Genomic DNA, 27,817 nt, shown 5'->3' on the forward strand with positions numbered 1-27,817 from the left:
AATGCTACACACACAAAACAGACTGACTTAACAGTTATAAGATATTTAGTTGTGAGTTCCATATGTAAGTACATCACCATACATCATCGTGCTGCACAACAGTGAGTGACACTCAAGGCTCTGGTCTCGTCATTGTGTGCTTGTAAACAAACACGTGACTGGGTACTGCCTGTAAACTTCATAATAATGTGACTGGTGAGATGAAGGTTGCAATGTTCTTAATCTCCTAACATTGCACAAATTGACTGCAGGTATGTACTTAAAAATATTCACATTTATTAAAACATGCAACTGTTTTAATGGTATTAAAAAAACCTCGTTTTCCAAATACCCTGTTGTACTGTGTATATACAGTGTACTGCCCAATCCTATCCTGGTGTGATTCATACTGCAGATTGCTAACTGCAAACGGTTAGCTAGCGCGCTATTTTCATAAATCATGTTTTTTTAAATAATAAACATTGTCTTCAACAATGAGCATTGTCTATAGTGCTCTTTTAAAGATCAGTAATCAATGATTTTGTATTTTCGTAGATTAAATATCAGTATCATGGGTTATGTCAGGAACAAATGAGAGCAGACAGAAGTCAGATTATAGAAACAAAAGTGCTAGATATCCCCATTGCGATAGCGAATTTACACAGGCAGCTCAATTCTGATCGGTTTCCACTAATTGGTTTGTTGGCCAATCAGATCAGCTGAAAAAGAGCTTACGTGAAAAGATCTGTGGTCAAAATATAAATTAGTGGGAACAATATCAGAATTTGGTTTCCAGTGTAAACGCAGCCGTCTAGAGTCAAACTATATCTACTTGTGTTTATTGCAAGTTGAAGGGGTGATTGTGATACAGAGAAACTAACGAGTCGGACCATTATCAGTGTTCTCAATTAGATGTTCTGTCTAGAAAATGTAGCTCTATGACTTGAGGTTGCCAACAACGCACACGCCGACGTATGCACGAAAACGTCCCATCCCACAAGTCATAATTTGCAGCGAGCAATCCAAGCTAGCTAGTTATCCGAAGATGGCGGCTTGTAGACGTGTTCCTCTTCTGCTTTTGATGTCTGTCTTTTTGTATATGCATCCCATTCGAGGACAGAAATCTGCGAACAGTGTAATCGCCAATACTGCAGTTAGGGTTAATATCCAGGCTCAAAATCAAGCCGCAGTTCCGGCTGCTGTAAATGGAGGTTCTCCAGTCGTCGCGGCCTCGCCACCTCGTAGACGCACCAGCGGCTGGAAGCTGGCCGAAGAGGGGGCTTGTCGGGAGGACTTGACCAGGCTTTGTCCAAAACATTCCTGGAACAATAACCTGGCTGTGCTTGAGTGCCTCCAGGATAGGAAAGAGGTATGGTGGAGTGAGCGATATTGTGTCCAGAGCTTGGGTGTGGGCTTTACTCAAGCTATAACGTTGTCGTTAGCTATCCGATGCTAACTTTTAGCCTGCTAGCTACTTGGGTGTAGAAATATGTAAAGAAAGTATGGACATTTATTATTCCATATTCTTCGAGAACTTCATTTCAGAACTACTGAAAATACTGCATGTTTTGTTTTTTTTACCAGCCATTTAGGACGGTGTTAACTAGTAAAGTGAAGTCTTCATCACTAAACGTGAACTAACGTTGATTGCCTAGTCAACTAGCTAATATCTACAGATGTGCCAAACTATGACCATTGGCATTGCTAAATTAGCAATGGCTAGCTTGATCCTCTAACGATATGTTGGGAATAATGTCTAACGCATTTACTGTCTATCAGAGCCAACATTTACAGCAATGTCCTGTTCAGAGGAAGAATAGGCGGATGTAGGAGGAGGTTCAGTGACGGTTTTTAAGCTTCCAGCCAATGGTTATGGATAGGCTTGGGAAAAGGCAATATCTACAGTAATCTGTGTTGAGGGACCACCCCTGCCTAGGGCCAGAAAGCTAGAGGTGAGACTCTATCCTAATCTGAACCAGTACAGCCTGGTCTTGAGGAGACAATTAATATGACGAGATCTCCTCTGACGCCCAGGATCCCATTAGCCAGCTCTGCAAATTTAACGGTATTACAGCCTTGTGTAACGACCAATGGCGATAGTTGCTCTGCAAAACTCCATATTTTGGTGAGTACTGAACGTATTTTCACAACATTTGCAGAGCTGGGATTTGAATTGACGGATCCTGGACATCAGAGGAGGTCATGTTCATCGTTCCTCAAGCCCATGTATTGGTTCAGTCCAAATCCGGTGTTTGCAGAAGACAGATTTGTATAACTACCTGAGCCTCAAGGAGCTTGTCTAATATTAATGACAGGTAGTTTCTCTCATCTCAGTCCTCTTCACTGTGAAATGTATTATTTAATTTATTTTCACCAGATGTTGAGGCCTATTTCAGTGGCTTGTTCATTGAGGAGGCTGGAGAGTCATGCTCTCTTGGCTGTGGGTTATTTTTGAGGCACACAGCATTTTGCCTGTCTCCAGGCTACTCCTCTCACTGTCAGCCTCCCTGGTAGTTGTGGTTTTGTTGACGTGGTCCATTCACAGAGTAAGGAGGAGGCCATGGCAGTGTGGCTTTACTTTCAGGCTTTGTGGATTGACTCGTTTAGTTCTGAAAGTTCTGGTTTGGAATTTTGAAACACGTCTTCAGCTTCAAAGCCCAATAACACAAACGCAGTTTGAGGTGTTGGCGAGGTAACTTTGGTTAACTCTGAGTTCAACTCAGGGTAACCGGTACCATGAAAGTGGCTCACCTTTTAGCCAGGAAAATTTCTATAGCAACGAATCCTTCAGAACTAACCTGCTCCGGAGCAGGCGAACTTAGGACTCCATTAACCCTGAATGAAGTATCTAAGCCATGAGTTGAGGACCAATGAAATCAATGGGCCTAACCTTGCAAATATCATCTTCATTTGAGTAAGACAACAGATTAAAATAAAACAGATTAATAAAACATTTAATGTTAAAATACCTAATTTCTTATCACAACACATTTTTAGAAATAACAGCATTTGCTTTTGCACTATTGGATTCAGAAATTTGTGAAAGGCAAACAGACAGCTAGCTGCAATCAACCATAGACATACTGTAAAATCCATATGGCAGTTTAAGACTGGCTGCCATTGCTAGTGCACCCAATGGGTTTAATCGTCAAATTGCCCGGGTTAGAGGTTACAAAACCCTACTATGGATTATGTCTATGACAACAACCTGTTTCACAGATGGGAGCGATAAGCACACCAAAGACTGCATTAAAGATAATGAAATGGAGACATTTCTAAAAGTCTAGGCCTAAAGTTATTAAATTTCATTTTTGATTTCGGCACAAATGACAATGTGGCATTAACTTGGCCATGGATCTAAGAAGAGTTTGGCATTCGACTAGCCATGTGCGACATGCACGCACAGTTACAAGCTACAAGCTTGCTAGAGTTTGCTGCAGGCGGATGAGTGATATCCACTGTCGTAGTACGGATAAAGCCTGAACTAGAATGTGAAGCTAGCTAGCTTTGGAAAGCTGGCTACCACCCGGTTACTCAACCCTGCACCTTAGCGGCTGCTGCCCTATATAGACAGACATGGAATCACTGGTCACTTTAATAATGTTTACATACTGCTTTACTCATTTCATATGTGTATATACTGTATTCTACTGTGTTTTAGTCAATGCTAATCTGACATTGCTCCTAATATTTATATATTGCTAAATTCCATTTTACTTTTAGATATGTGTTTTGTTGCGGATTTTTAGATACTACTGCACTGTTGGAACTAGGAACACACAATACATCCACAATAACATTGCTAAATATATGTATGTGACCAATAAGATTTGATTTGAAAACCCTAAGTAGATCTAGCTTGTGTCATAGAAAACCCCTCAGGGTAAATTTGAGGCATTTTGAAAATTTCTCTCGGGTTGAAGGTTTTTTTGGGGGGGGGCTCTTCATAGTCTCAATAGAGCTAAAAATGCATTGTAAGGTCTTAGATTTGGTAATAACAAGTGTTGTTTTTATTGCAAACGGCTATTGTCCCACTAACACTAGATTTTCATTTATCCTGCCAACTGCTGTTTTGTTTACAGCAAATAGGCCTAAACATTGTCGTCCACTCGTCCAGCCTTAGTCACCCGTGGGGAAATATTGATGACATTTCATTGCACACTGCAAGGAAATCTGTACAACACAGCCGTTTTTTCCCTCGGCTTGATGTAGGCTAATTTTATTATACTGCTCAGTTCTCAAATTCACATAAGCTCAAAACCTGTGCAGGCGTGCACTACTTTCATGGTTTCTGAGGTCAAGGATAGGCCTAATGCCCAGTTCAGATACAACCGGCGACATAAGACTCAACAAGACAAAACTAGCCAATTTTAGAATGTTTTGATGGAGATCAACTGACTGAAGACCTGGTATTCAGATCAGACCGTTGCCACAGTAACAGTGCCTCTTTACAATGACATAATGAAACAAAGTTGCCACATGTATCTTGAAATATGTATGCACCAGAGACAGGGCACACTGACTTGTCTAAGAAATATAAGCAAGCTAGGTTAGCTAGCTGCTTGACTGAACGAGTGTTAGCGCAGTGTTCTCTAACTAGCTAAATGGACCTCTCTTGTTGCAAGACTTTAGCTAAAGATTGCATTTTGGGAATTCCTGCAGCTGACATGAGATGTTCAAAAAACTCAGATCAAGCAAACTGCGCTGCAGTATACCTCGCGGTTAAGAGCATTGGGCCAGTAACCAAAAGGTCGCTGGTTCGAATACCTGAGGCCACTATGTGAATCATCTATGTGCCCTTGAGCAAGGCACTTAACCCCTAATTGCTCCTCTGTCTATAAGAGCGTGTGTTAAATGACTGTCATGTAAATGTAGTAAAATCGTCTTGTCTCATGTATCTGAAGTGGGCTTAGGATAACTTTTTAAACATAACTTTTTAAATATAACTTTAGGTTTGGGCAACATGGCCCTCATCCAGGCCAAGGTGGCGAGACATGGTAGTGATTACGCCATAAGCCTGGTTGATCTCTGCACCAGACAGGATGCTCTTGCCAGCACACATGGGGTCCAACATGTACGCTGCGGATAGAACTCTATCCAAGATGGCATCGTAGTCAGATGTCTTTGTCCTCGTCGTATCCCATGTATATCTTTTTGGGATTTTTCTAAACCTGAACTTCAGAATACTCTCCTGCAACCCACCTCACCCAATGTGGTGTGGATCTGCTTTTTTCTAAAGTATCTTTCTTTACTTTTGAACCGGAACCCCAACAGAAGGGCTACAATACCTATTTTGCATATTGGCCTGGACCCCTTTTACTGCCGGTTCGGAGCCCCAATGATCCTTCACCACTGGACAAGTGACGTAATCTGCCCGAGGGGGTTCTTCAACCGGCTACAACGTTGCGACGTCCCCTGAATGCTCGCCTGCTAGCCGCAGCCCGCTAGCTGTCTATAGCATATTGGACTGTGAGCTGAGGAGATCCATCGTAGAATTTCTTGGGCCACTATACTCATTCTACCAATTGGACTGGACCCCTTTACTACACAGAACACTAATCTATCATGACTGGTCTGCCGAGGAGGCTAAAAGACTTCTTCCATCGCGACGTCCCTCTAAGACCTTTATGCTAGCCCCGTCCCGCGAGCTGTGTCTCTAGCCAGCCTAACTACTCACTGGACCCCTATGCTCACTCGGCTACGCATGCCTCTCCCTAATGTCAATATGCCTTGTCCGTTGCTGTTCTGGTTAGTGATTGTCTTATTTCACTGTAGAGCCTCTCGCCCTGTTCAGTATGCCTTAGCTAACCCTTTAGTTCCAACTTCCACACATGCGTTGACATCACCTGGTTTAAATGATATTTCTAGAGACAAAATTTCTCTCATCGTCACTCAATGCCTAGGTTTATCTCCACTGTATTCACATCCTACCATACCTTTGTCTGTACATTATGCCTTGAATCTATTCTATCGCGCCCAGAAACCTGCTCCTTTCACTCTCTGTTCTAAACGTACTAGACGACCAGTTCTTATATTCTTTAGCCGTACCCTTATCCTACTCCCCCTCTGTTCCTCTGGTGATGTAGAGGTAAATCTAGGCCCTGCAATGCCTAGTTCCACTCCTATTTCCCAGGTGCTCTCATTTGTTGACTTCTGTAATCGTAAAATCCTTGGTTTCATGCATGTTAACATTAGAAGAACATTAGCTCCTCCCTAAGTTTGTTTTATTCACTGCTTTTGCACACTATGCCAACCCGGATGTCCTAGCCGTGTCTGAATCCTAGCTTAGGAAGATCACCAAAAACACTGAAATTTCCATCCCTAACTAACATTTTCCAACAAGATAGAACTGCGAAAGGGGGCGGAGTTGCAATCTACTGCAGAGAACCCTGCAGGCTGTCTTACTATCAAGGTCTGTACCCAAACAATTTGAACTTATTCTTTTAAATCCACCTCTCCAGAAACAAGTCTCTCACCGTTGCCGCTTGCTGTAAACCACCATATGCCCCCAGCTGTGACACCACATGTGAATTTATCCCCCCCCCCCCCATATCTTCAGAGCTCGTGCTGCTAGGTGACCTAAACTGGGACATACTTAACTCCCCAGCCATCCTACAATCTAAGCTTAATGCCCTCAATCTCACACAAATTAGCAATGACCCGACCAGGTACAACCCCAAATCCATAAACACAGGCACCCTTCTAGATATCATCCAAACCAACTTGCCCTCCAAATACACCTCTGCTGTCTTCAACCAAGATCTCAGCGATCACTGCCTCATTGCCTGCATCTGTAATGGGTCTGTGGTCAAACGACCACCCCTCATCACTGTCAAACGCTCCCTAAAACACACTTCAGCGAGCAGGCCTTTCTAATCGACCTTGCCCGGGTATCCTGGAAGGATATTGACCTCATCCCATCAATAGAGGATGCCTGGTTATTCTTTAAAACTGCTTTCCTCACCATCTTAAATAAGCATGCCTCGTTCAAAAAATGTAGAACCAGAAACAGATATAGCCCCTGGTTCACTCCAGACATGACTGCCCTTGACCAGCACAAAAACATCCTGTGGCGTACTGCATTAGCATCAAATAGCCGCCGTGATAGGCAACTTTTCAGGGAAGTTAGGAACCAATATACACAGGCAGTTAGGAAAGCCAAGGCTAGCTTTTTCAAACAGAAATTTGCATCCTGCAGCACAAACTCAAAAAGGTTCTGGGACACTGTAAAGTCCTTGGAGAATAAGAGCATCTTCTCCCAGCTGCCCACTGCACTTAGGCTAGGAAACCATGTCACCACCGATAAATCCACTATAGTTGAATTTCAATAACCATTTTTCTACCGCTGGGCATGCTTTCCACCTGGCTACCCCTACCCTGGTCAACAGCCCTGCAACCCCCACAGCAACTCACCCAAGCCTCCCCCATTTCTCTTTCACTCAAATCCAGATGGCTGATGTTCTGAAAGAGCTGCAAAATCTGGACCCCTATAAATCGGCTGGGCAAGACAATCTGGACCCTCTCCTTCTAAAATTGTCTGCTGAAAATATTACAACCCCTATTAATAACTTGTTCAACCTCTCTTTCATATCGTCTGAGATTCCCAAAGATTGGAAAGCTGCCGCTGTCACCCCCCTCTTCAAAGGGGGAGACACTCTAGACCCAAACTGCTACAGACCTATGTCGATCCTACCCTGCCTTTCTAAGGTCTTCAAAAGCCAAGTTAACAAACAGAGCACTATGCAATCTAGTTTTAGAGCTGGTCATGGGTGCACCTCAGCCATGCTCAAGGTCCTAAATGATATCATAACCGCCATCACTGTGGAGCCGTATTCATTTACCTGGCCAAGGCTTTCGACTCTGTCAATCACCACATTCTTATCGGCAGACTCAGCAGCCTTGATTTCTCAAATGACTGCCTCACCTGGTTCACCAACTACTTCTCTGATAGAGTTCAGTGTGTCAAATCGGAGGGCCTGTTGTCCGGACCTCTGGCAGTCTCTATGGGGGTGTCACAGGGTTCAATTCTCAGGCCAACTCTCTTCTCTGTATACATCAATAATGTTGCTCTTGCTGCTGGTGATTCTCTGATCCACCTCTACGCAGACATCACCTTTCTGTATACTTCTGGCCCTTCTTTGGACACTGTGTTAACGAACCTCCAGACGCGCTTCAATGCCATACAATGCCATCCGTGGCCTCCAACTGCTCTTAAATGCAAGTAGAACTAAATGCATGCTCTTCAACCGATCGCTGCCCGCCCGTCCAGCATCCCTACTCTGGACCATTCTGACTTAGAATATGTGGACAACTACAAATACCTAGGTGTCTGGTTAGACTGTAAACTCTCCTTCCAGACTCACATTAAGCATCTCCAATCCAAAACTACATCTAGAATTGGCTTCCTATATTGCAACAAAGCATCCTTCACTCATGCTGCCAAACATACCCTCGTAAAACTGACCATCCTCGATTTCGGCCATGTCATTTACAAAATAGCCTCCAACACTTTACTCAGCAAATTGGATGCAGTCTATCACAGTGCCATCTGTTTTGTCACCAAAGCCCCATATACTACCCACCACTGCGACCTGTACACTCTCGTTGACTGGCCCTCGCTTCATACTTGTCGCCAAACGCACTAAGTTCCAGGTCATATTCAAATCTCTGCTAGTTAAAGCCCCGCCTTGTTTGAGCTCACTGGTCACCATAGCAGCACCCACCCGTAGCACGTGCTCCAGCTGGTATATTTCACTGGTCACCCCCAAAGCCAATTCTTCCGTTGGCCGCTGCAAAAATCACTGAAGCTGGAGACGCGCATCTCCCTCACTAACTTTAAGCACCAGCTGTCAGAGCAGCTCACAGATCACTGCACCTGTACATAGCCCAACTGTAAATACCCCATCCAATCTACCTCATCCCCATACTGTATTTATTTATCTTGCTCCTTTGCACCCCAGTATCTCTACTTGCACATTCATCTTTTGCACATCTATCACTCCAATGTTTAATTGCTATATTGTAATTACCTCACCACCATGGCCTATTTATTGCCTTACCTCCCTTACCTTATTTGCACACACTATATAGATTTTTTTCCCCCTACCCTATTATTGACTGTATGTTTATTCCATGTGTAACTCTGTGTCAAACTGATTTGCTTTATCTTGGCCAGTTTGCAGTTGTAAATGAGAACTTGTTCTCAACTAGCCTACCAGGTTAAAAAAAAAGGTGAAATAACAAATAAAAAAACAGGTGTTGCTGGGCAGCTTCAATGTGGTGCTCTTATTCTTCTCACTTTGCTGCTATAACTTGATGACCCTTCACATACCTAACGGTTTCCTTGGGTTTCTTGTAGAGTGTATCCATTGTTTTCAGTGCCATGATGTCCCTGAGAAGCAGATTCAATGCATGAGCAGCACAGCTAATGGGTGTAATGTGAGGGTAGGACTCCTCCACTTTAGACCAGGCAGCCTTCATGTTTGCAGCATTGTCTGTCACCAGTGCAAATATACCTTCTGTGGTCCAAGGTGATTGATTACTGCCATCAGCCAATCTGCAATTAAGAGACTGATGTGTCTGTGCTCTTGTAGAATACTAGTTGAGGGGTGGAGATGAGGTTAATTATTCCTTGCCCACAATCGTTCGACCACCCATCAGAGATGATTCCAATAGTCTGCTTTCTCTATGATTTGCTTGACCTTCACTTGAACTCTGTATCCAGCAAATTAGTAGATAAAGCATGTCTGGCTGGAGGGGTGTATGCTGGGCAAAGAACATTCAGAAATCTCTTCCAATACACATTGCTTGTGAGCATCAGAGGGTGAACCAGTGGCATACACAGCTCGAGCAAGACATTGATCAGCATTTCTGACTACGTTCCTCCATTGAGTCAACTTGATTCCAGGAGGACCATAAGCTGTTGCTATCGATAAGGTGTCTGATTCATCATAATTTTCACCTCAAATAGAAGTAGAGGCACTTTTGTCAGAGGTAGCTTGTTGTGAGCTCTGAGGGAACTTTAGAGCAGATGATTCTGCATCTTTGTTGTTGTTATTCACATGATTTGGCACAGTATTTGCAAATGTACACAGCTTTTCCAACTACATTTTCCTTCTGTTGTGAAATGTCTCTACACATCAGATAGTGCCCGTGGCATTTTCCTGTAAAGATTAGTAAAAACAAAATGCAATTCCAAGTACAGATAAATAGTTAGATTAAACAACTCCTTTGTAAGATAAACGTTTTAAAATAAAACGTGTATGGAAACAAGTGAATTAACACTCAGTTAGCAGGCTTAAGCAAGCTAAAACCCACATGGTAGCAACAACTAACTCGTAGAAATTGTTAGGAAGTTAGAAATGATTTAAACACACTTTGCTGTAGGCTACTATTTACTAGTTAACAAAATAATCTAATAAATTATTCGCCCCACCCATTATTGTTATCAAAACTTATCAGAAAGCATGTAGTCCTTAGCTCAATAGCATCTCATTAGGGTGCAATATCTTGAGAATCAGCTGTACACGTGATGGAAGAAAGCACTGTGCATGCAGAGGGTTGCAATTCCATTGAATTGGGGATTGTTTAACCAAAATATGCCACAAGACCTAGAATTGCCTTGTGTATCCCACAGAAAAAGGTTTACTGTTAGTAAGCTAACCTTTTTTAAATGAATTTAAGCAACATTCCCGGGCTTAACTTCCCATGGCAAATTTCTAGAAATGTACGAGTAAGTTTCCCGACCCTTTGCAACCCGTGTGTGTGTACTAACTCACTAGGGAGGGGCACGGATATTCGAATATCCAAACGGACGTTAGCGTTCGAATACTTCAAAGAGTAAGAAAAAAAACGGGCCTATTTTTATCAATGGAAAAGGCTTTATCAATATTACTGACTTTGCTAAACAGAATGATATTTCACAACATTCTTAATTCAATAAAACAAACATTTGCATGTCGTTTTCATGACTTGCGCCCCATAAATACCTACGGTAGCCTACAGGAGTTTCACGCGTGTTATTGTCGGCCAATCAAGGTGGCACGAGAAAGCGGCTCCATGTGTAGCAAGTGAAGTGGGAGATCTCTAATCAAAGCTAAATGGAATTAACGTTACGGAATTAAGTTAGCTAAATGAGGAGTCCGCTACAACGAGCAACCACCAGGTAAGGCTGTGGAATCTGAATGGATTTGCTGTAAATAAGGACGGGAAGCAAAGCAAAATACAGTAGCCAGCTAGCTATCTTAGCTAGTTTCTTTGCATCGATTTGATGCATTAGACGGCCACTACCAGATATGATGATGATATATGGCGTCTACAAGTTTGTTTAGCAAGTAAGAGTCCGTATGCTCGCTCGTCAAACACACTCTGACCTCTGCCCATCCCCCGAACTGCAGCAAGCAGTGGCATCTCCTAAGTTGCACTACAAATCAGTTCCAAAGTTTAATCAAATATTTTTTTATTTTGACTGGGGAAAAAATGCATGATATTCAGATAGTGACATTATTTCCAATGCTAGCATACGATTTGGCTGCCATGTGGCCCTGCCCTCCTGTAGATTGTAGTAGACCATTTTGTAGAGATGTTATTTTATCGCTAATGCGCTGATTGGTGCTTTGTTGGACAGGCCTGCATTGCTTACAGTCAGCCTCCTGCGGCTCAGCTCCCATAGAGGCCAAACATCAGTCAGCCTGGCCTGAGAGGTGCTAAGGAGAGGCATGCAGACATTCCTCTCCTCCTCAATGGCCTTGTGATAATTTAGGAGGTGGGCTCAGTCAAGACAGTAGCTATATTAAGCACAGGTCCACTAACGGTATAAAGTCAAATGGGACTGATATTGACCGGTGAGACTCGTATGTTTCTACAGCCCTACAAGTTAATGAGTCATTACATTTGACTGGTGGCAAAGTGTTGTGTTCAGCTCTTCTCTACGCCAACTGACAACCCAAGTGCTGCATCACTGTTTGTTTGTTTGGCCTTGTGCTGTTAATTGCTCACTGCCCAGCATGTTCCTGCTTCTCTTTACGGTTCGGATCATAGTTTGACCCTTTTTTTTTCTCTCCAGGAAACCGAGATCGCTGCTGACTGCAACCATGTAAGTGTTTTGAACTTCCTCACATCATTAAACTGTCCTTTCAGTTTGTGTAACTGAATGTGAATAACGATTTAATACAGCGTTGTTAGCCCCACTTGTGGTCTGACCTGCTATCACACCCCTGCTTGCATTTCGCACTCACAGTGGACCTGTACCGTTTTTCTCTAAGCTATCAATAGACTTGTTTAATGTCTTCTTTCTCCAGCTCCTGTGGAACTACAAGCTGAACCTGACGACTGACCCCAAGTTTGAGTCTGTGGCTGTGGAGGTGTGCAAGACCACCATCTCCGACGTAAGTTGGCTAGCTAGCTGGCAGAGCTTTATGGATCTGACTATAGGTAATAATAATGATTAGATCTGCTTATTTGTCCTGTTTCACATATGTACAAGTGTGTTATACACATGCATGAAATGGGCTTTTTGCATATCCCAACTCCCCCTGAGACACCCTCGGCGAGCGGCCAGGGTCAGCCATTATCAACGGCAACCCTTGCTCAAGGGCACATTGACAGATTGTTCATATTGTCGACTCTGGGATTTGAACTAGCGACCTTTTGGTTTCTGGCCCAATGCTCTAACCATCAGGCTACCTACCGCTACTAGGTCATGTCCTCATGCTACTACTGTCACTGTCCCTGGCACCTAGCAACACCTAGTACCAACACACCGTTTGGAAGTAGGCCTAACACACCCATGCACTTAACTGGAAAAGCTTCAATTACAGAAAAAAGTGACTTGCCTATAGTAGTTTCTTCCATTTCTTTAATCATGGATTGGTTTTGGCTTAACCCCTGCATGCACAGGCCTTTGATGCCATGCAAACTCAGTGTGTAAGAAAGATATATTGTGATATATGCTAACCATAATTTTCCTCTCCTTCCACTCAGATAAAAGAATGTGCGGCGGAGGAGAGAGGAAAGGGCTACCTGGTTTCCTGCCTGGTGGATCACCGTGGCAACATCACGGAGTACCAGTGCAACCAGTACATCACCAAGATGACCAGCATCGTGTTCAGCGACTACCGCCTCATCTGTGGCTTCATGGACAATTGTCGCGAGGACATCAACAGCCTGCACTGTGGCAGCATATCCACCGGCGAGAAGGTGACTGCTCTCGTGGCCTTCTCTCACCTGTCTGTTATTGCTCTGTGTTATATCAGAGTACATGCTATTTAGCAGACGCTTTACATACATTTGGTCCCAGGAATTGAACCCACTGTCCTGGCCATGCTTTAACAGCTGAGTTATAGAGGACCACATCTATAGGCATAGATCTAACCTTGTCTAACTGTCATACACACCTGTCTCTTCTTACTGTCTACTCTCAACTCATTTCACTGGCGACTCAGTAGCCTACAAGTCTGTGAAGATGGAACACTTGCTCACTTTTTAAATCAGTATTTTGTCATGGCGGCTTTATATAGAATTCGATTTGTATGAATTGGTCTCTGTCTCTAGAGGTAACAAAAAACATGGACAGGCGCAGGATATGCCCATTTTTGTTTGTGCAGGTTTCTAATTTGTTTGGTTTTCCTTTTTATTTGACACTTTGTGTTCTACCATGGCTTATGACTACATGAGGTTTCCTGCTTTGGGCATAATGTAGTCAGGCTTGAGTTACTGCCTCTGTGCTGCTCTGAGCTCCAGTGTGGTTTTCCTGGCTATAAGACCTCCTGAGTTTCTGCTCACTGCAGTCAGTAACTTAGCTACTTCAGTCATGATTTATGACAAATTTAGCTTCCACGCTCCCGAAACTCCCAGTGTTAAACAATTTATATTTTCTTCCTGGCATCCTCTGAATTATTCCTTTCTACAGGATGATTAATGACCATGCCTTCAGGATTCAGAAGCCAGTTGTCAGGGCAACACAACGGCAATAACTCCTGATGCTGAATTAATAAAGAATAATTCAGCGTCAAAAAAGTTAAAATATTTAACTTCTCTGTATTTACTAGTGTATTTCCTCCCCTCTCTTGCTATTTTTGTGGTTGTGTGTTCCATTAAATTGCTAAAATAAATCCTTTGAAATAAAATATTTGATAAAAACATTGCATCCAAAACGCAACTCTGGGCGCTAACACTTCTCCTGGCCTCGCACAGAGACGCGTCAGTGCTGTAGCCAGCTTGAACGTATCCATCTCACTGTCCCCATGCCACCCTGTCTGTCCCTCAGGATGTGCACTCCCAAGGTGAGGTGATAGCATGCCTGGAGAAGGGTCTGGTCAGGGAGGCAGAGGAGCAGCCTGGGGCCCATGCCATCAGGCCTGACTGTAAGAAGGCCATCATGCGTGTGGCCGAACTTTCCTCAGACGACTTCCACCTGGATAGATACCTCTACTTTTCCTGCCGGGAGGACCGGGAGCGCTTCTGTGAAAATGTGAGTACCTTCTTCCTGTTCACTTCTCGTCTCTCATTTCATTAGAGGAAAAAATTTGAGATTCGGGGTCAGATGCATTCAGACTTTTATCCGAGTTGAATCCAAGCTCCTTGCAAAGGTGTTTTTGTCACTAACTTTGGGAATGTGAAAATGAATTCATCATTGAATCACAATTCTGTTTTCTTTGATATCTAGACTCCAGCCGGAGAGGGCAGAGTTTACAAGTGTCTCTTCAACCACAAGTTTGAGGAGGCCATGTCTGAAAAGGTACGTGTTCTGCTCTTCAGCCTGGTTGGAACGGAGTCATCGCCAAAATAATAATATCCATCTTCTGCTACTTGTCCTTTGTCCATATGAATAATGCTGTTATTGCAAGGCATTTTGTCAGCATGGTTGTCTAAAATGTAGAGAACACCTTTGAATGGGAATATCTGTTCTGGTAATTCCATTCTATTAGTCAGTGAGTCAGATGGAGATTGTGACCAGAGCTGTGTTTTTGTTGACCACCACAGTGCAGAGAGGCCCTGACCACGCGTCAGAAGCTGATTACCCAGGACTACAAGGTGAGCTACTCCCTGGCCAAGGCCTGCAAGACAGACCTGAGGAAGTACCACTGCAGCGTGGACACCAACATGCCCCGCGCCCGCGAGGCACGCCTCTCCTACCTGCTGCTCTGTCTGGAGTCTGCCGTACACAGAGGTTAGGCTGGCTGTCTCTTCTTCCTAATCTATATCTGTGTCTCTCCCTGTCAACCTGTTTTGTCAATCTGTATTAGTCTTTCTCTCATACGGTGTCACACTACTGTTACTTTGAGGGTTTTTCTCTCCACTTAATGAAATGCCTTTCTAGTGCCCCACTTGTAGTTCCTTTGTGACTTTTCCTGACGTGTGTGTGTTCCAGGTCGTGCGGTGAGCGGTGAGTGTCAGGGGGAGATGTTAGACTACAGGAGGATGTTGATGGAGGACTTCTCTCTGAGCCCTGAGATCGTGCTGCACTGCCGTGGGGAGATCGAGGCCCACTGCTCCGGCCTCCACCGCAAGGGACGTACCCTGCACTGCCTCATGAGGGTGGGCCGAGGAGACATGGGCACCATCGACAACCTCTGCCAGAAAGCTGTGAGTTCACAGGGTTCTCCCCAGGAGTGGTGCTGCTGTGTAAGGTGGGCGGGGGAGGTCTGGAAGGGTTGGTGTTCAGAGTTTTTTATTTATTTATTTTTTGTAGTTAAAAAAAAAATGCCTGTAAAATCACCAGGAATAAATCTTAAAATGAGTTATATATAGGACATTCCACCACCGAGGTCAAACAGAAAAGAGAACCACTGTCACGTTTTACTACACGTGCAGTTTGCCTAGTCATCTAGCTGTGTAACCCTCCCATTACCAGACAGTGGTTGTTGAAGGTTTGGGTCTCTCGCTCTTTCTCTTAGCTACAAACCCTGATCCAGGAGGCTGATCCTGGGGCAGACTACCGTATTGACCGGGCCCTGAACGAGGCTTGTGAGTCTGTCATCCAGACCGCCTGCAAACACATCCGCAACGGAGACCCCATGTGAGTCACCAAATTGTTCCTATTTCCTGCTTGATTTACACAAAGCTAGCAGAACATTTGTATGTCAAATTGCATGGAGTACTTTGTATATCTGTGGAATTGTTAAGCTCCAATGTGCTTTTGTGTAGGATCCTGTCTTGTCTGATGGAGCACCTGTACACCGAGAAGATGGTGGAGGACTGTGAACACCGGCTGCTGGAACTGCAGTACTTCATAGCACGGGACTGGAAGTAAGTAGCAATGCTACTAGTTTATGGTGATGCTTGTCGTGGAATATTCTAATCAAGTGAGAGACTGTTTGAAGAAATGACAATCATCTTTATTCAATATTGATTAATTATTGCAATAATGAGGCTGGTCGACCGCTCACTTTAAAGTGTGTTGCCGAGAGCTTAACCTTTACAGAGGAATCCTGTTTCTCATATAGCTGACACTAAGAATGCTTAGTCATGGCTGGTTCCACCCCCCCAGGCAGATCGGCCATCTTGGGTTCAACTTATGGTTATCTGCACCTGGTGCCGTTTTAACCCAACCCCGGTTTAGTTTCCCAGATGATTAGAAACAATGAGGGGTTTTCTTCTACTCCTCCAGGCTATCTCGGTTACACCTACCACATGTTGTCTATGGAATGTTAGGCTGCAACTCGATTGTCAGCTCAAGCTCCAGAGGCCCAACTCAGCCCCACAGACACGGATGAGAGAGTACTCCTCATAGCTTTTCGATGCATAAACAGTATTAAACAGCCTTGTAATTTTTCTCTCACATGCTTCACACATTCAAAGCCTATTAGGGGCCTGATCAGACTCCATATTAAGGGTTTTTAGTATGCCTGGTCAGTGTGCCCTGGTATGGTTTCCCACATTGTGCTTTTGCTTGTTCTTTTGGGTCTAGGCCGGGTTACTGTAAAATCACTTTGACAATTTCTGATGTAAAAGGATGTTATAAATGTCTTTGCTTAATCCTCACACACACTACTCTTACTGTCTGCCAGACTGGACCCCATCCTCTATAAGAAGTGCCAGGGCGATGCCTCCCGCCTGTGCCACGCCCACGGCTGGAACGAGACAAGTGAGATGATGCCACCTGGTGCCATCTTCTCCTGTCTGTACCGCCACGCCTACCGCACAGAGGAGCAGGGACGGCGGGTAGGACTGATTTCACCGCAGTGCGCTGCACAAAACGTAGCTATCAGTGGCTAATGTAGAGGAACATGAATATAGATGTAGCTAAATGTCAAATTATCACAGAAAACCAAAATATTGTCTGAAGTGATCTAGGACCTTTTTAGAAATGCATCTGTCCTCAGTACATTCTGATGGTGTTGTCCTTTTTAAAAGGGAAATGCAGTGGATGAAACAGGAAGACGTGTTTTCGTTGTATGTTCAGTATTTTGTTAGTGATGATTATCACAATTTGATTAGGTTCTGATTCCCGAAGTTGATTCTGGTCAAAAATTTAAATTCAATTACTTTTTTGATGATGAAATTATTTAGCCAAAGACTTAAAATATGAGTGCATGCACCTCTACATGTTGACTGTGTCATTGATATCAGTAGTGGGATTATGTGATGTAACGATCACTATACTCAGGAAATGGTCTTGAGAATGACTACCTTAAAGGCCCAGTGCAGTCAAAGTTATGTTTTCTGGCAGAAACGAACACTGTAAAAGTGTTAAATGGAATCTGTTATTTCCTGGTAGTTGCTGGTTGAAAATGCAATCTATGCAAGACCTCATCAGCCTGATTGGTGTGAGTTTCGGCTTGCCTGGTGACATCACCAGGCGGTAAATTGGTTAATAGCTCAATAACAGAGTTCCAAACCTGTCTACCAATAACCACTCCCAGACAGTCCTAGCAAAATTCTTGCTCTAGAATGACGTGAAATACGGGCCAATTCAAGAGGGTGCTACTAAATTAGTGTCTTAACCTAGTTTTGTTTTTGCCTATGCCAGTATGAATCACATACAGTGAATCATTAAATTGTTCTCTACAATATTATAACATTAATATGCTTGTACAGTGTTGATTTAAATAAGATTGGTTGTTGTGAACGTTGCTAGTTTAGACTGCATTGGTCTTGGTTGTATCGCTTCCATATTTTAACTTTGTGAGGTGGTAACATTTGGAGGCGTTTCCACGCTTTGGACCAATCAAAATCAACTTGGTACCCTTTGTCATTTTCTTCTCTCCATGGCTTTCTATTCCTCAACCCTGGTCAATCAACTTTGAGAGGGCCTGTTTCTATGGTGATTTTTAAAGGGAAAACTCATAAATAAACAAAACAAAACAAAAATGGGGGGGGGGGGGGGGGTACATAGTGATTCTGTTTGTAAATTAAGACATTATTATTCTGTGGATTTCATTTATAAAAAGCCCATGTTATCCCACATGATCCTGCAGGCACTAGTTAGCTTGTCAGATGACGCTCGACTTTGGTGCCGTTCTGCTCATGGAGCATTGTCGAGTTCTATTGAGCAGTGGCTGTAATCACATTCTAATCTCTAATCATGCTAAATTCTCTGAGTAAATCGTCTTTACCAGAAATGATTTGATATTGATATAATAACATCTGCATTTGGACATTTGTTAATATTTGACTGGAATGGTTGATTGGTGACGTTAACAGTGGGATTATTTATTGTGATTACCCATTCAATATACTGAAGGTACACTACAAGCAAACACATAATTCTGATGGGACCTTCCATAAGTGTTGACACCGGTCTGTCTTGGGGGCTCCTATCTCCCCTACTGTCTAGTTTTCTTGTCCTGCATCCTAAACAGGGTTGGCCTCAATTCCATTTCAAATCAGTAAATTTAGGAAGTTCCTGAATGTCCAATTGACTGGATAGAAATGTAATTGATCCAGTTTTTTTTAATAGTGTTGAGTAATGTTCTTTTGATCTTCTTTAGCTGTCCCGAGACTGTAAAGTGGAGGTGCAGCGTATCCTCCACCAGAGGGCGCTGGATGTGAAGCTGGACCCAGAGCTGCAGAGACGCTGTATGACTGACCTGGGGAAGTGGTGCAGTGAGAAAACTGAGTCTGGACAGGTACTGGAGGAGATTGCTTGCTGTCTGCCATCTCATCCATTAATTGAATTGTAGCCTGTAACTGCTGACGTGATGGTTTTGCTTTAAAATGCTGGATGCAGACAGTCCTTTACTATAGAATATGGCTGTACATATTGGGGCTAGATCAGGGGGACAGTAATTGCACAACCAGGGTGTAAAAAGTTTGGCATGGACTTTTTGGTGTTCCAGGAACTGGAGTGTCTACAGGACCACCTAGAGGAGCTGGTGTCAGAGTGCAGGGATGTGGTGGGCAACCTGACTGAACTGGCGTCTGAGGTGAGAGAGACGGGAGTACCAGGGACATGCTGACTAACTGGTTGACTGACTGACTTGCTGACTGCTCTGTAAGGAGAACTGGCTGTGGTAAACTATGGTTGGTCACATGGTAAAAGGGCATTCTTCTCTTTTCCCACCAGGACATTCAGATTGAGACCCTGCTGATGAGAGCCTGTGAGCCAGTCATCCAGTCGCACTGTCACGTGAGTCCTACCTCTACCACAGCCCCGAGCGCCCTCTCGGTTTCTCATACCACCAACCCCCATTTTAACTCCACTAACAATGACCGGGATGTCTCTCCTGTCAAGAATGTAAAATGATCCATCAGCTGATTTAACTGATCAGGTTATCCTGACCATTTCTCCCCTTCTCTCTCCCAGGAGGTGGCAGATAACCAGATCGACACGGGGGATCTGATGGAGTGTCTGGTGCAAAACAAACACCAGAAGGAGATGAACGACAAGTGTGCTGTGGGAGTCACACATTTCCAACTGGTGAGTCTGTCTGTCGCCCAATTCCAAATAAACTCCTGACACTGGTGTCGATCTGAAATTATTGTATAGATGGAAGTGAGAAACATTCAATATGCCTCTAAACCAATGCTTTCATCCAAAGCAACTTACAGTGCAGTGAGTTCATCCAGTTTGATAGTATATGAGATTTGAACCCACGACTTTGACAGTTGCTTCACTCCCATTTCTCTGCGTTTCCCTTCTCCCTCTCAGGTCCAGATTAAGGACTTCCGTTTCTCCTACAAGTTTAAGATGGCCTGCAAAGAGGATGTGCTCAAACTCTGCCCTAACATCAAGAAGAAGTGAGTCTCGTCTGAGAACCTGGGCATAGTTGACCAAACTACAGTCAAACTTTAAACGGACCCAAACGTTGTCTCTCTTGCTGTCTCTCTAGGGTGGATGTAGTGCTCTGTCTAAGCACCACGGTGAGGAACGACACTCTTCAGGACGTCAAGGAGCAGCGCGTGTCTGTCAAGTGTCGTAAGCAGCTGAGGGTGGAGGAGCTGGAGATGTCTGAGGATGTTCGTCTGGAGCCTGAGCTCTACGACTCCTGTAAGCAGGACATCGGGAGGCTGTGCCAGAACGTGGCCTTCGGGAATGCACAGGTAAGGCCCACTGACAGCTGTTTGTGTGCCTTGAAAAGGCATTTAGTAAACACAGTATTTTTCATAACTATTGATTACGATGATGGCAACTATTGATGACTGTGACGTTTGTAATAGGTGATAGAATGTCTGAAGGAGAACAAGAGGCAGCTGACCCAGCGCTGTCACCACAGGGTGTTCAAGCTGCAGGAGGTAGAGATGATGGACCCAGAGCTGGACTTCCAACTCATGAGGGTCTGCAAGCAGATGATTCGGGTATGTACTTTTCAGAGTCATTTTAGCACCGAATGCATAACACAAGGACCCAAAGCAAGGAATCTAAGGAACTTTTCAACAATGTAGCTATGCTCAAAGGTGCTTCAGTCAAACCATGATTGCTGATGACGTTGTGTCCGTATTGATGTTACTTTTCAGAGTAATTATAATTTTCTGAAGGAGAAGTCCCTGGCTGCTACTAAGACTGTCCCAGACAGACATGATGATGATGACAGACATGATGTTGTCTGTTGGTCTCTCCCAGTCTGTGTATTTAATCTGCATAGATGCAATACATTTAATCGATAATGAAGAGCAACGTTTTACCAGCTACGCTGCCTTCATCTGTGTTTCTGAGTGTCCTAGTGTTGTCTGTCTCTGCCAGCGGTTCTGTACTGAGGCTGATGCCAAGAACATGCTGCAGTGCCTGAAGCAGAACAAAAACAGCGAGCTGATGGACCCCAAGTGTAAACAGATGATCACAAAGAGACAGATCACACAGAATACAGGTGGATAATGAATATACACACACTATAGCTCACAATATGAGTAGAGATTATGGCTTCCATCAAACATACAGTAAACACCTCTGTAGTATTACCCTACCCCTATGGTTCTCACCCTGTCTCCAAAAACTAACCCCTATGGTTCACCCTGTCGTCTTCTGTGTTCTGTCCAGACTACAGGTTGAACCCAGTGCTGAGGAAGTCGTGTAAGGCTGACATCCCTAAATTCTGCCAAAGCATCCTGAACAAGGCTACAGGAGACAGTGAGCTGGAGGGACAGGTTGTCTCCTGCCTCAAACTCAAATATGCAGACCAGGTCAGACTACACATGTTTACTGTGTCTCCTTATACGGACCAGAAATATTAACTCAACAATTTCAACTATTTTTACTGCGTTACAGTTCATATAAGGAAATCAGTCAATTGAAATGAATTAATTGGGCCCAAATATATGTAATTCACCCGACTGGGCAGTGGTGCAGCCATTGGTGGCCCAACCACTTGGGTGCAAGGCCCACCCACTGGGGAGCCAGGCCCAGCCAATCAGAATGAGTTTTTTACCCCACAAAAGGGCTTTATTACAGACAAATACTCCTCAGTTTCATCAGGTGTCCGGATGGCTGGTCTCAGATGACCCTGCAGGTGAAGCAGCAGGATGTGGAGGTCCTGGGCTGGCGTGGTTACACGTGGTCTGCGGCTGTGAGGCCGGGTGAATGTACTGCCTATATCTCTAAAATGACATTGCAGCTTATGGTAGAGAAATTAACATTAAATTGTCGATCTACAGCTCTGGTGGACATTCCTGCAGTCAGCATGCCAATTGCACGCTCCCTCAACTTGAGACATCCGTGTTGTGTGATGAAACATCACATTTTAGTGGCCTTTTGTCCCCAGCACAGGGTGTAGCTGTTTAATCATCTTCTTGATATGCCACACCTGTCAGATGGATAGATTATCTTAGCAAAGGAGAACTGCTCACTAACAGGGATGCAAACCAATTTGTGCATAACTTTTGAGAGCAATACGCTTTTGGTGGGTATTGAACATTTCTGGGATCTTTTATTTCAGCTCATGGGACCCACATTTGACATGTTTATATGTTCAGTATAGTCAACCATGTTTGAGTGATTGGTAGGTAGGTTACACGTACTGTGTGTGTGTTTGTCTGTGTGGGTGTACTTAAACCATTCTCTTACGTGTGTCCACAGCGTCTGTCTCCAGACTGTGAGGACCAGATCAGAGTGATCCTACAGGAGTCAGCCCTGGACTACAGACTGGACCCGCAGCTGCAGATTCACTGCACTGATGAGGTGATTGGGTATTAACAGGGTGCATTCATTGTCTTGCAATGGAAACCATATACAGTTTTTAAGAACCAAACGGAACGAAATAGGGAGGGACCTTCCTGAATTTGCCAAATAAAAACTGTTGTTGCAAATCATTTTCCGTGTGGAGGAAACAGTTGAAATATTTCGCTACAGAATCGTCACAATGAATACACCCCAGGACTATTACACAAACACATGCTTTGTAACACAGTTAAGAAATGGTGGTTACATTACCCTTCTGCGTGTCAGATCTCTCGGCTGTGTCCAGAGGAGGCTGCGGCCCAGGAGCAGACCGGTCAAGTAGAGGAGTGTCTTAAAGTCAACCTTCTCAAGATCAAAGTGGAGGGCTGCAAGAAGGTGGGTGGTTCTGTCCTCTTCCCTCTCCTCTTGGTAAACGGAAACGGTCAATGTTCAGCCGTCTTAAGAGCCAAGAGTCTGAGAAACATCCTTTTTATTTCTCTTATCACCCCACCTCTCTGCAGGAGGTTCTGAACATTCTGAAGGAGAGTAAAGCAGACATCTTTGTGGACCCTGTCCTCCACACGGCCTGCGCTCTGGACATCAAGCACCAGTGTGCTGCCATTCCACCAGGACGAGGGCGCCGTGAGTAGTACAAACACACACACCACCTGCACATTTGTACATGCATCCCTGTCCCCTATAAGGCCTTTTCCTCTGTGCTGAATGGCCTTACCTTTTTGCTTGTGTTTCTCGTCAGAGATGTCCTGTCTGATGGAGGCTCTGCAGGACAAGAGGGTGCGTCTGCAGCCAGAGTGTAAGAAGAGACTGCAGGACCGCATCGACATGTGGAGCTACGCTGCCAAGGTGAACAAGACGCACGCACAAACATACCAACAAGACGTCACTAGCTTGCCTTAACACTCACAAGTGCGAACCTACCAAACATTACCACCACACTTTTTAATCCGTGTATGTTTTTTGTCATGAATTGAGCTATCAGTGGCTGCTACCCTCTTATTGCCTAGGATTCAACTCTCACAATATCACATTGAACAATCTCTACTTTTTCATACTTTGACACCCACACCTGCTCCCCTCCCCCTATGTCCCTCCAAGGTGGCCCCGGCCGAAGGCTTCTCAGACCTGGCCATGCAGGTGATGACCTCACCCTCCAAGACCTACATCCTGGCTATGATTGGCCTGAGCGTGTGCATTCTCTTCCTGTTTGGCCTGCTGTGTGGCCGCATGACCAAGCGATTAATGCAGGAGCAGAAGGACAGGTAGAGAGAGGGGCCACAGAACCAGGACAGGGCCCTCACTCAACATAGCCCCAGCTGCCCTGACCTTAGCCTGGCTCTATGTACAAACCATCTCCTTTTTATCCTCCTCTTCTGCCTCCTCCACATCCCTCCCCGAGACTGGCTTCTAGGGGGAGCCAGCCATTCGAGCTTCTGTCATCATTGCTATGCTGTCAGAGGGCCACGTAGGGAGCGGGCCTAGATTACCCAGTCTACCCTATAGTAGTTGGTTTCACTGGTGTGAGAGTGGACATGCCCCGACTGTGAGACCGACTCATAACCCCTCCACCATCTCCACTCCAGTGTCTGACTGATGTTCTGAAGTTATACAGGATACTTCTAGAAGGACGCTGCCGCCACCTGTTTGTCCTCCATCGCTCCACTGCTAACCAGCTAACGCTAACAGACCTGTACCGTCGGGCGGCCCAGTTAAGCCTGCCCAATGGGGCAAAAGCAAAAATTCTGGATTCTGCTTTTGGTTTCTCTTGCAGTGGTTTTCTTTTTTTGCTTTATCTCATTTAGAGGTAATATTTCTTTACAGATGTTTTCTGTGGGGTAGAAGGGGAGGTAGCTTCACAATAAACAGCAAGAGTTATGTGAGAGAGACAGAAAGAATGTCTCCATACTTATGTTCTTCCCGAGAGGCTTTCAATGATTTCAGTACTGATACATTGCTTTTAGTGTGAGTGGTTGTGAGAATGAAAGTGTGTGAAATGGGAGTGTTAACTGTTTTTCTATTACATTGTTGTTCTTCTCCTGAGAGGGCGGTGGGGAGGGGGGGGTTGACTGACTTCAGGTTGCCCATGTTTATTACATTCACTGATTTGCCATGAGACTGCCAGGTGTGAATTGTCCTCCACCGACTGAGCCGCAGAGGAGAGGAGTCACACAGCCTACAGTATATTAGATCAGTTGTACACTTATAATAACTGATGATAAATAATATTGATTCCTCAATTTGTCATTATACTGACAGACCTGGCAGTGTATCATAGATGGCTCCAGTGCCAATGCTAACCGAATGGGTGGTATGGTAGAGAAACGGTTAGCATTGACCAGATGGCTGGACATCCAGGCGAGTAGTCTCTCACATTTCTCTCAAGGTACTCAGAGTTAACAATGGGCATTTCAAAGTTGGAGAGCTGGGTCTAGGTGGTCTGATTGGACACAACACTGGTGACAGACGGTGCAGCAAGATATGTCTAATTTTGAACACTAACATTTCCATAGCTTCCCATGTAGCAGATCTAAGCCAAGGGTATCTAGCGGTGTTAGGATGGTGGTAGAAGGGGTCAAGAACAATGCAAAAAAAAAATAAAGACACGTTCTTATAGAGAAGTTTTTGTTTGAAATTATACTGGAACCATTGCACATTTATGTTATTTTAGTTATATATGCGCAGTACCAGTCAAATGTTTGGAAACATACTCATTCAAGGATTTCTCTTTATTTTGACTATTTTCTACGTTGTAAAATAATATAGTGAAGACATCAACTATGAAATAAGTGTAGTAACCAAAAAAAAGTGTTAAACAAATAAAATGATATATTTGAGATTCTTCAAATAGCTATCCTTTGCTTTGATGACAGCGTTGCACACTCTTGGCATTTTCTCAACCAGCTTCACCTGGAATGCTTTTCAAACAGTCTTGAAGGAGTTTCCACATATGCTGAGCACTTGTTGGGTGCTTTTCTTTCACTCTGGTCCAACTCATCCCAAACGATCTCAATTGGGTTGAGGTCAGGTGATTATGGAGACTAGGTCATCTGATACAGCACTCCATCAGTTTCCTTGGTCAAATAGCCCTTACACGTCCTGGTGGAGTTTGGTAATTGTCCTGTTGAAAAACAAATGATAGTCCCACTAAGCACAAACCAGAATGGATGGCGTATCGCTGCATAATGCTGTGGTAGCCATGCTGGTTAAGTGTGCCTTGAATTCTAAATAAATCACTGACAGTGTCACCAGAGAAGCACCTTCACACTTCCTCCATGCTTCACGGTGGGAACCGCACCAAAAATCTCACATTTGTACAGGCCAAAGGACACATTTCCACTGGTCTAATGTCCATTACTCGTGTTTCTTGGTCCAAGGAAGCCTCTTCTTATTGGTGTCCTTTAGTAGTTTCTTTGCAGGACTTTGACTACAAAGCACACCTATTAATTGAAATGCATTCCAGGTGACTACCTCATGAGGCTGGTTGAGAGAATGCCAAGTGTGCAAAGCAGTCAAGGCAAATGGTGGCTACTTTGAAGAATCTCAAATATAAAATATATTTTGATTTAACACTTTTTCTGGTTACCACATGATTCCATATGTGTTATTTCATGTCTTCACTATTATTCTACAATGTAGAAAATAGTAAAAATAAAGACATCCTTGAATGAGGTGTGTCCAAACATTTGACTGGTACTGTAAATTGTTTGGTCCTAGCCTTATTTATTTGTTTACTAATGGTCAAAGTTTGAGTCCTTTTTTGATTTGAATGTTCTCTTGTTGCCTTTTCTCCAGAGCCCCACAGTGGTGTCAAAATACTCGTAAAACCTAGTGGTCAAACAGGGAAATGGTTTCAATGAGTTTTTCACAGGGGATTTTAGAAACACTTAAGGGCTGTGTTTCATGTAGGCTTACCCTGGCGTGACGTTTGGATAACCATATGAATCTCAATCCGACAAGATGACTTATCAATATATTTGGCTCTATTTACTCTGATTCGAAAATGCAAATTAGCATAAAAGTAGACATGCAAAACTACAAATCCATGCTGACACCTTCGCTAACAGGTATTGTGTCAATTTAAAACTTGCACAAGACAATTCACAGAATTATCCATTTAAAGCAAAGTAGCCAATTTTGTTCATTACTACATTTAGTTAACATTGGATAGTTAATCCAGAGCTTTTTACCATTTGAACCATTTCCCCGTTTGACCACTAGGTTTTATGGGTATTAAGACACATACTGTGGTACTCTATTGCCTGTATAGCCAAAGGCTTTCACCTTCGAGTGAAGCCTGGGAGCTGAGGGTGGTGGTGGGGGGGGCTTTGGTGTTGTCACTCCAGGAGCTTCTTTCTTCAGTGCGGGAATGAATTCTGTCTGCTGCCATTTTTGTTTCAGTTATTACTCAAAAGTACTTATTCAGATGGGGCTTAAACTTTAACCAATCCAGTCAGAGGAAAGCCCTCTCAACGAGAAGAGTTCAAAGGCATTTTCATGATGATGATTCAACAATTGTTTTCGCAAAACAAACTGTCATGCCATTTAAATGGGATTTTAGTAGTTTTTCTCCTATTGCTACTATGTCATTGCCTTGTTCTTGAATTGGTGTGAGTCCTTCCTTCCTTCCTTCCTTCCTTGCTTGTAAAAACAGTTGATAATTTGACTTGTAAAATGGACTCTGCTGTCATGATCCAGAAGGTAGATTGGTCAATGCGTGCCTACTCTGACAATCCCAGATAGTGTTCCTTCATGTATGTACATAAAGTGTGTGTAAGATAGGGATCATTCATGTATGTACATAGTGTGTGTGTATACATATACCACAGGCCCCTGGCCCACTCCTAACACCCCTTCAAACTGAGCAAAGGTGTGTATGTGCACCCCTCAAAGCGGTTATACCCCAACTTGGGAGAGGGGTAACCTTCTAACAGACGCCTAGAAAAGAACTCATGGCTTTTTTTTTGTTGCCAGCACTCCTCTCTTGTGCTATCCAGACTGCATTAAATACTGTTGAGTCGTTCTACTGTTGCTTACTGTTATTTCTGTCTGTCAAAAGCTTTCATCAAGTCAAAATGAAATGATAACTTTAACAATGACTATAACATGATTTAAGATTATGATAAAATGTTTTGTAAAATGTGTTTTAAATTTATGGAGGTCCTTTGCTTTCATCTCTGATTATGCCATGTACTTGAGATGTAACAGAATAACGTATTTCCCTGGTTTAGATTTTTGTTCTGTACAGATGAAGTTGGACAATTTGTTAATAAAGACTGCAGGTTTTTA

At 43.8% G+C, this 27,817-nt stretch overlaps 1 protein-coding gene across 1 annotated transcript; it reads left to right on the forward strand.

The window, feature by feature from the left end:
• Positions 1-973: 973 nt before the first annotated feature.
• LOC135556587 (Golgi apparatus protein 1-like) lies at positions 974-27,817 on the forward strand. Its single transcript, XM_064989904.1, has 25 exons — positions 974-1,348; positions 12,044-12,073; positions 12,279-12,365; positions 12,961-13,176; positions 14,246-14,449; positions 14,645-14,716; positions 14,962-15,148; positions 15,350-15,564; positions 15,876-15,997; positions 16,126-16,227; positions 16,989-17,142; positions 18,912-19,049; positions 19,260-19,346; positions 19,487-19,549; positions 19,727-19,840; positions 20,072-20,160; positions 20,253-20,463; positions 20,581-20,718; positions 21,104-21,227; positions 21,398-21,540; positions 22,433-22,534; positions 22,802-22,909; positions 23,035-23,155; positions 23,271-23,377; positions 23,630-27,817. The coding sequence occupies exons 1-25, from the start codon at positions 1,025-1,027 to the stop codon at positions 23,795-23,797; spliced, it is 3,426 nt and encodes a 1,141-aa protein (XP_064845976.1). The 5' UTR covers positions 974-1,024; the 3' UTR covers positions 23,798-27,817.

The sequence above is a fragment of the Oncorhynchus masou genome, chromosome 15 (genome assembly GCF_036934945.1).
Source record: "Oncorhynchus masou masou isolate Uvic2021 chromosome 15, UVic_Omas_1.1, whole genome shotgun sequence".
Lineage (NCBI taxonomy): Eukaryota > Metazoa > Chordata > Actinopteri > Salmoniformes > Salmonidae > Oncorhynchus > Oncorhynchus masou.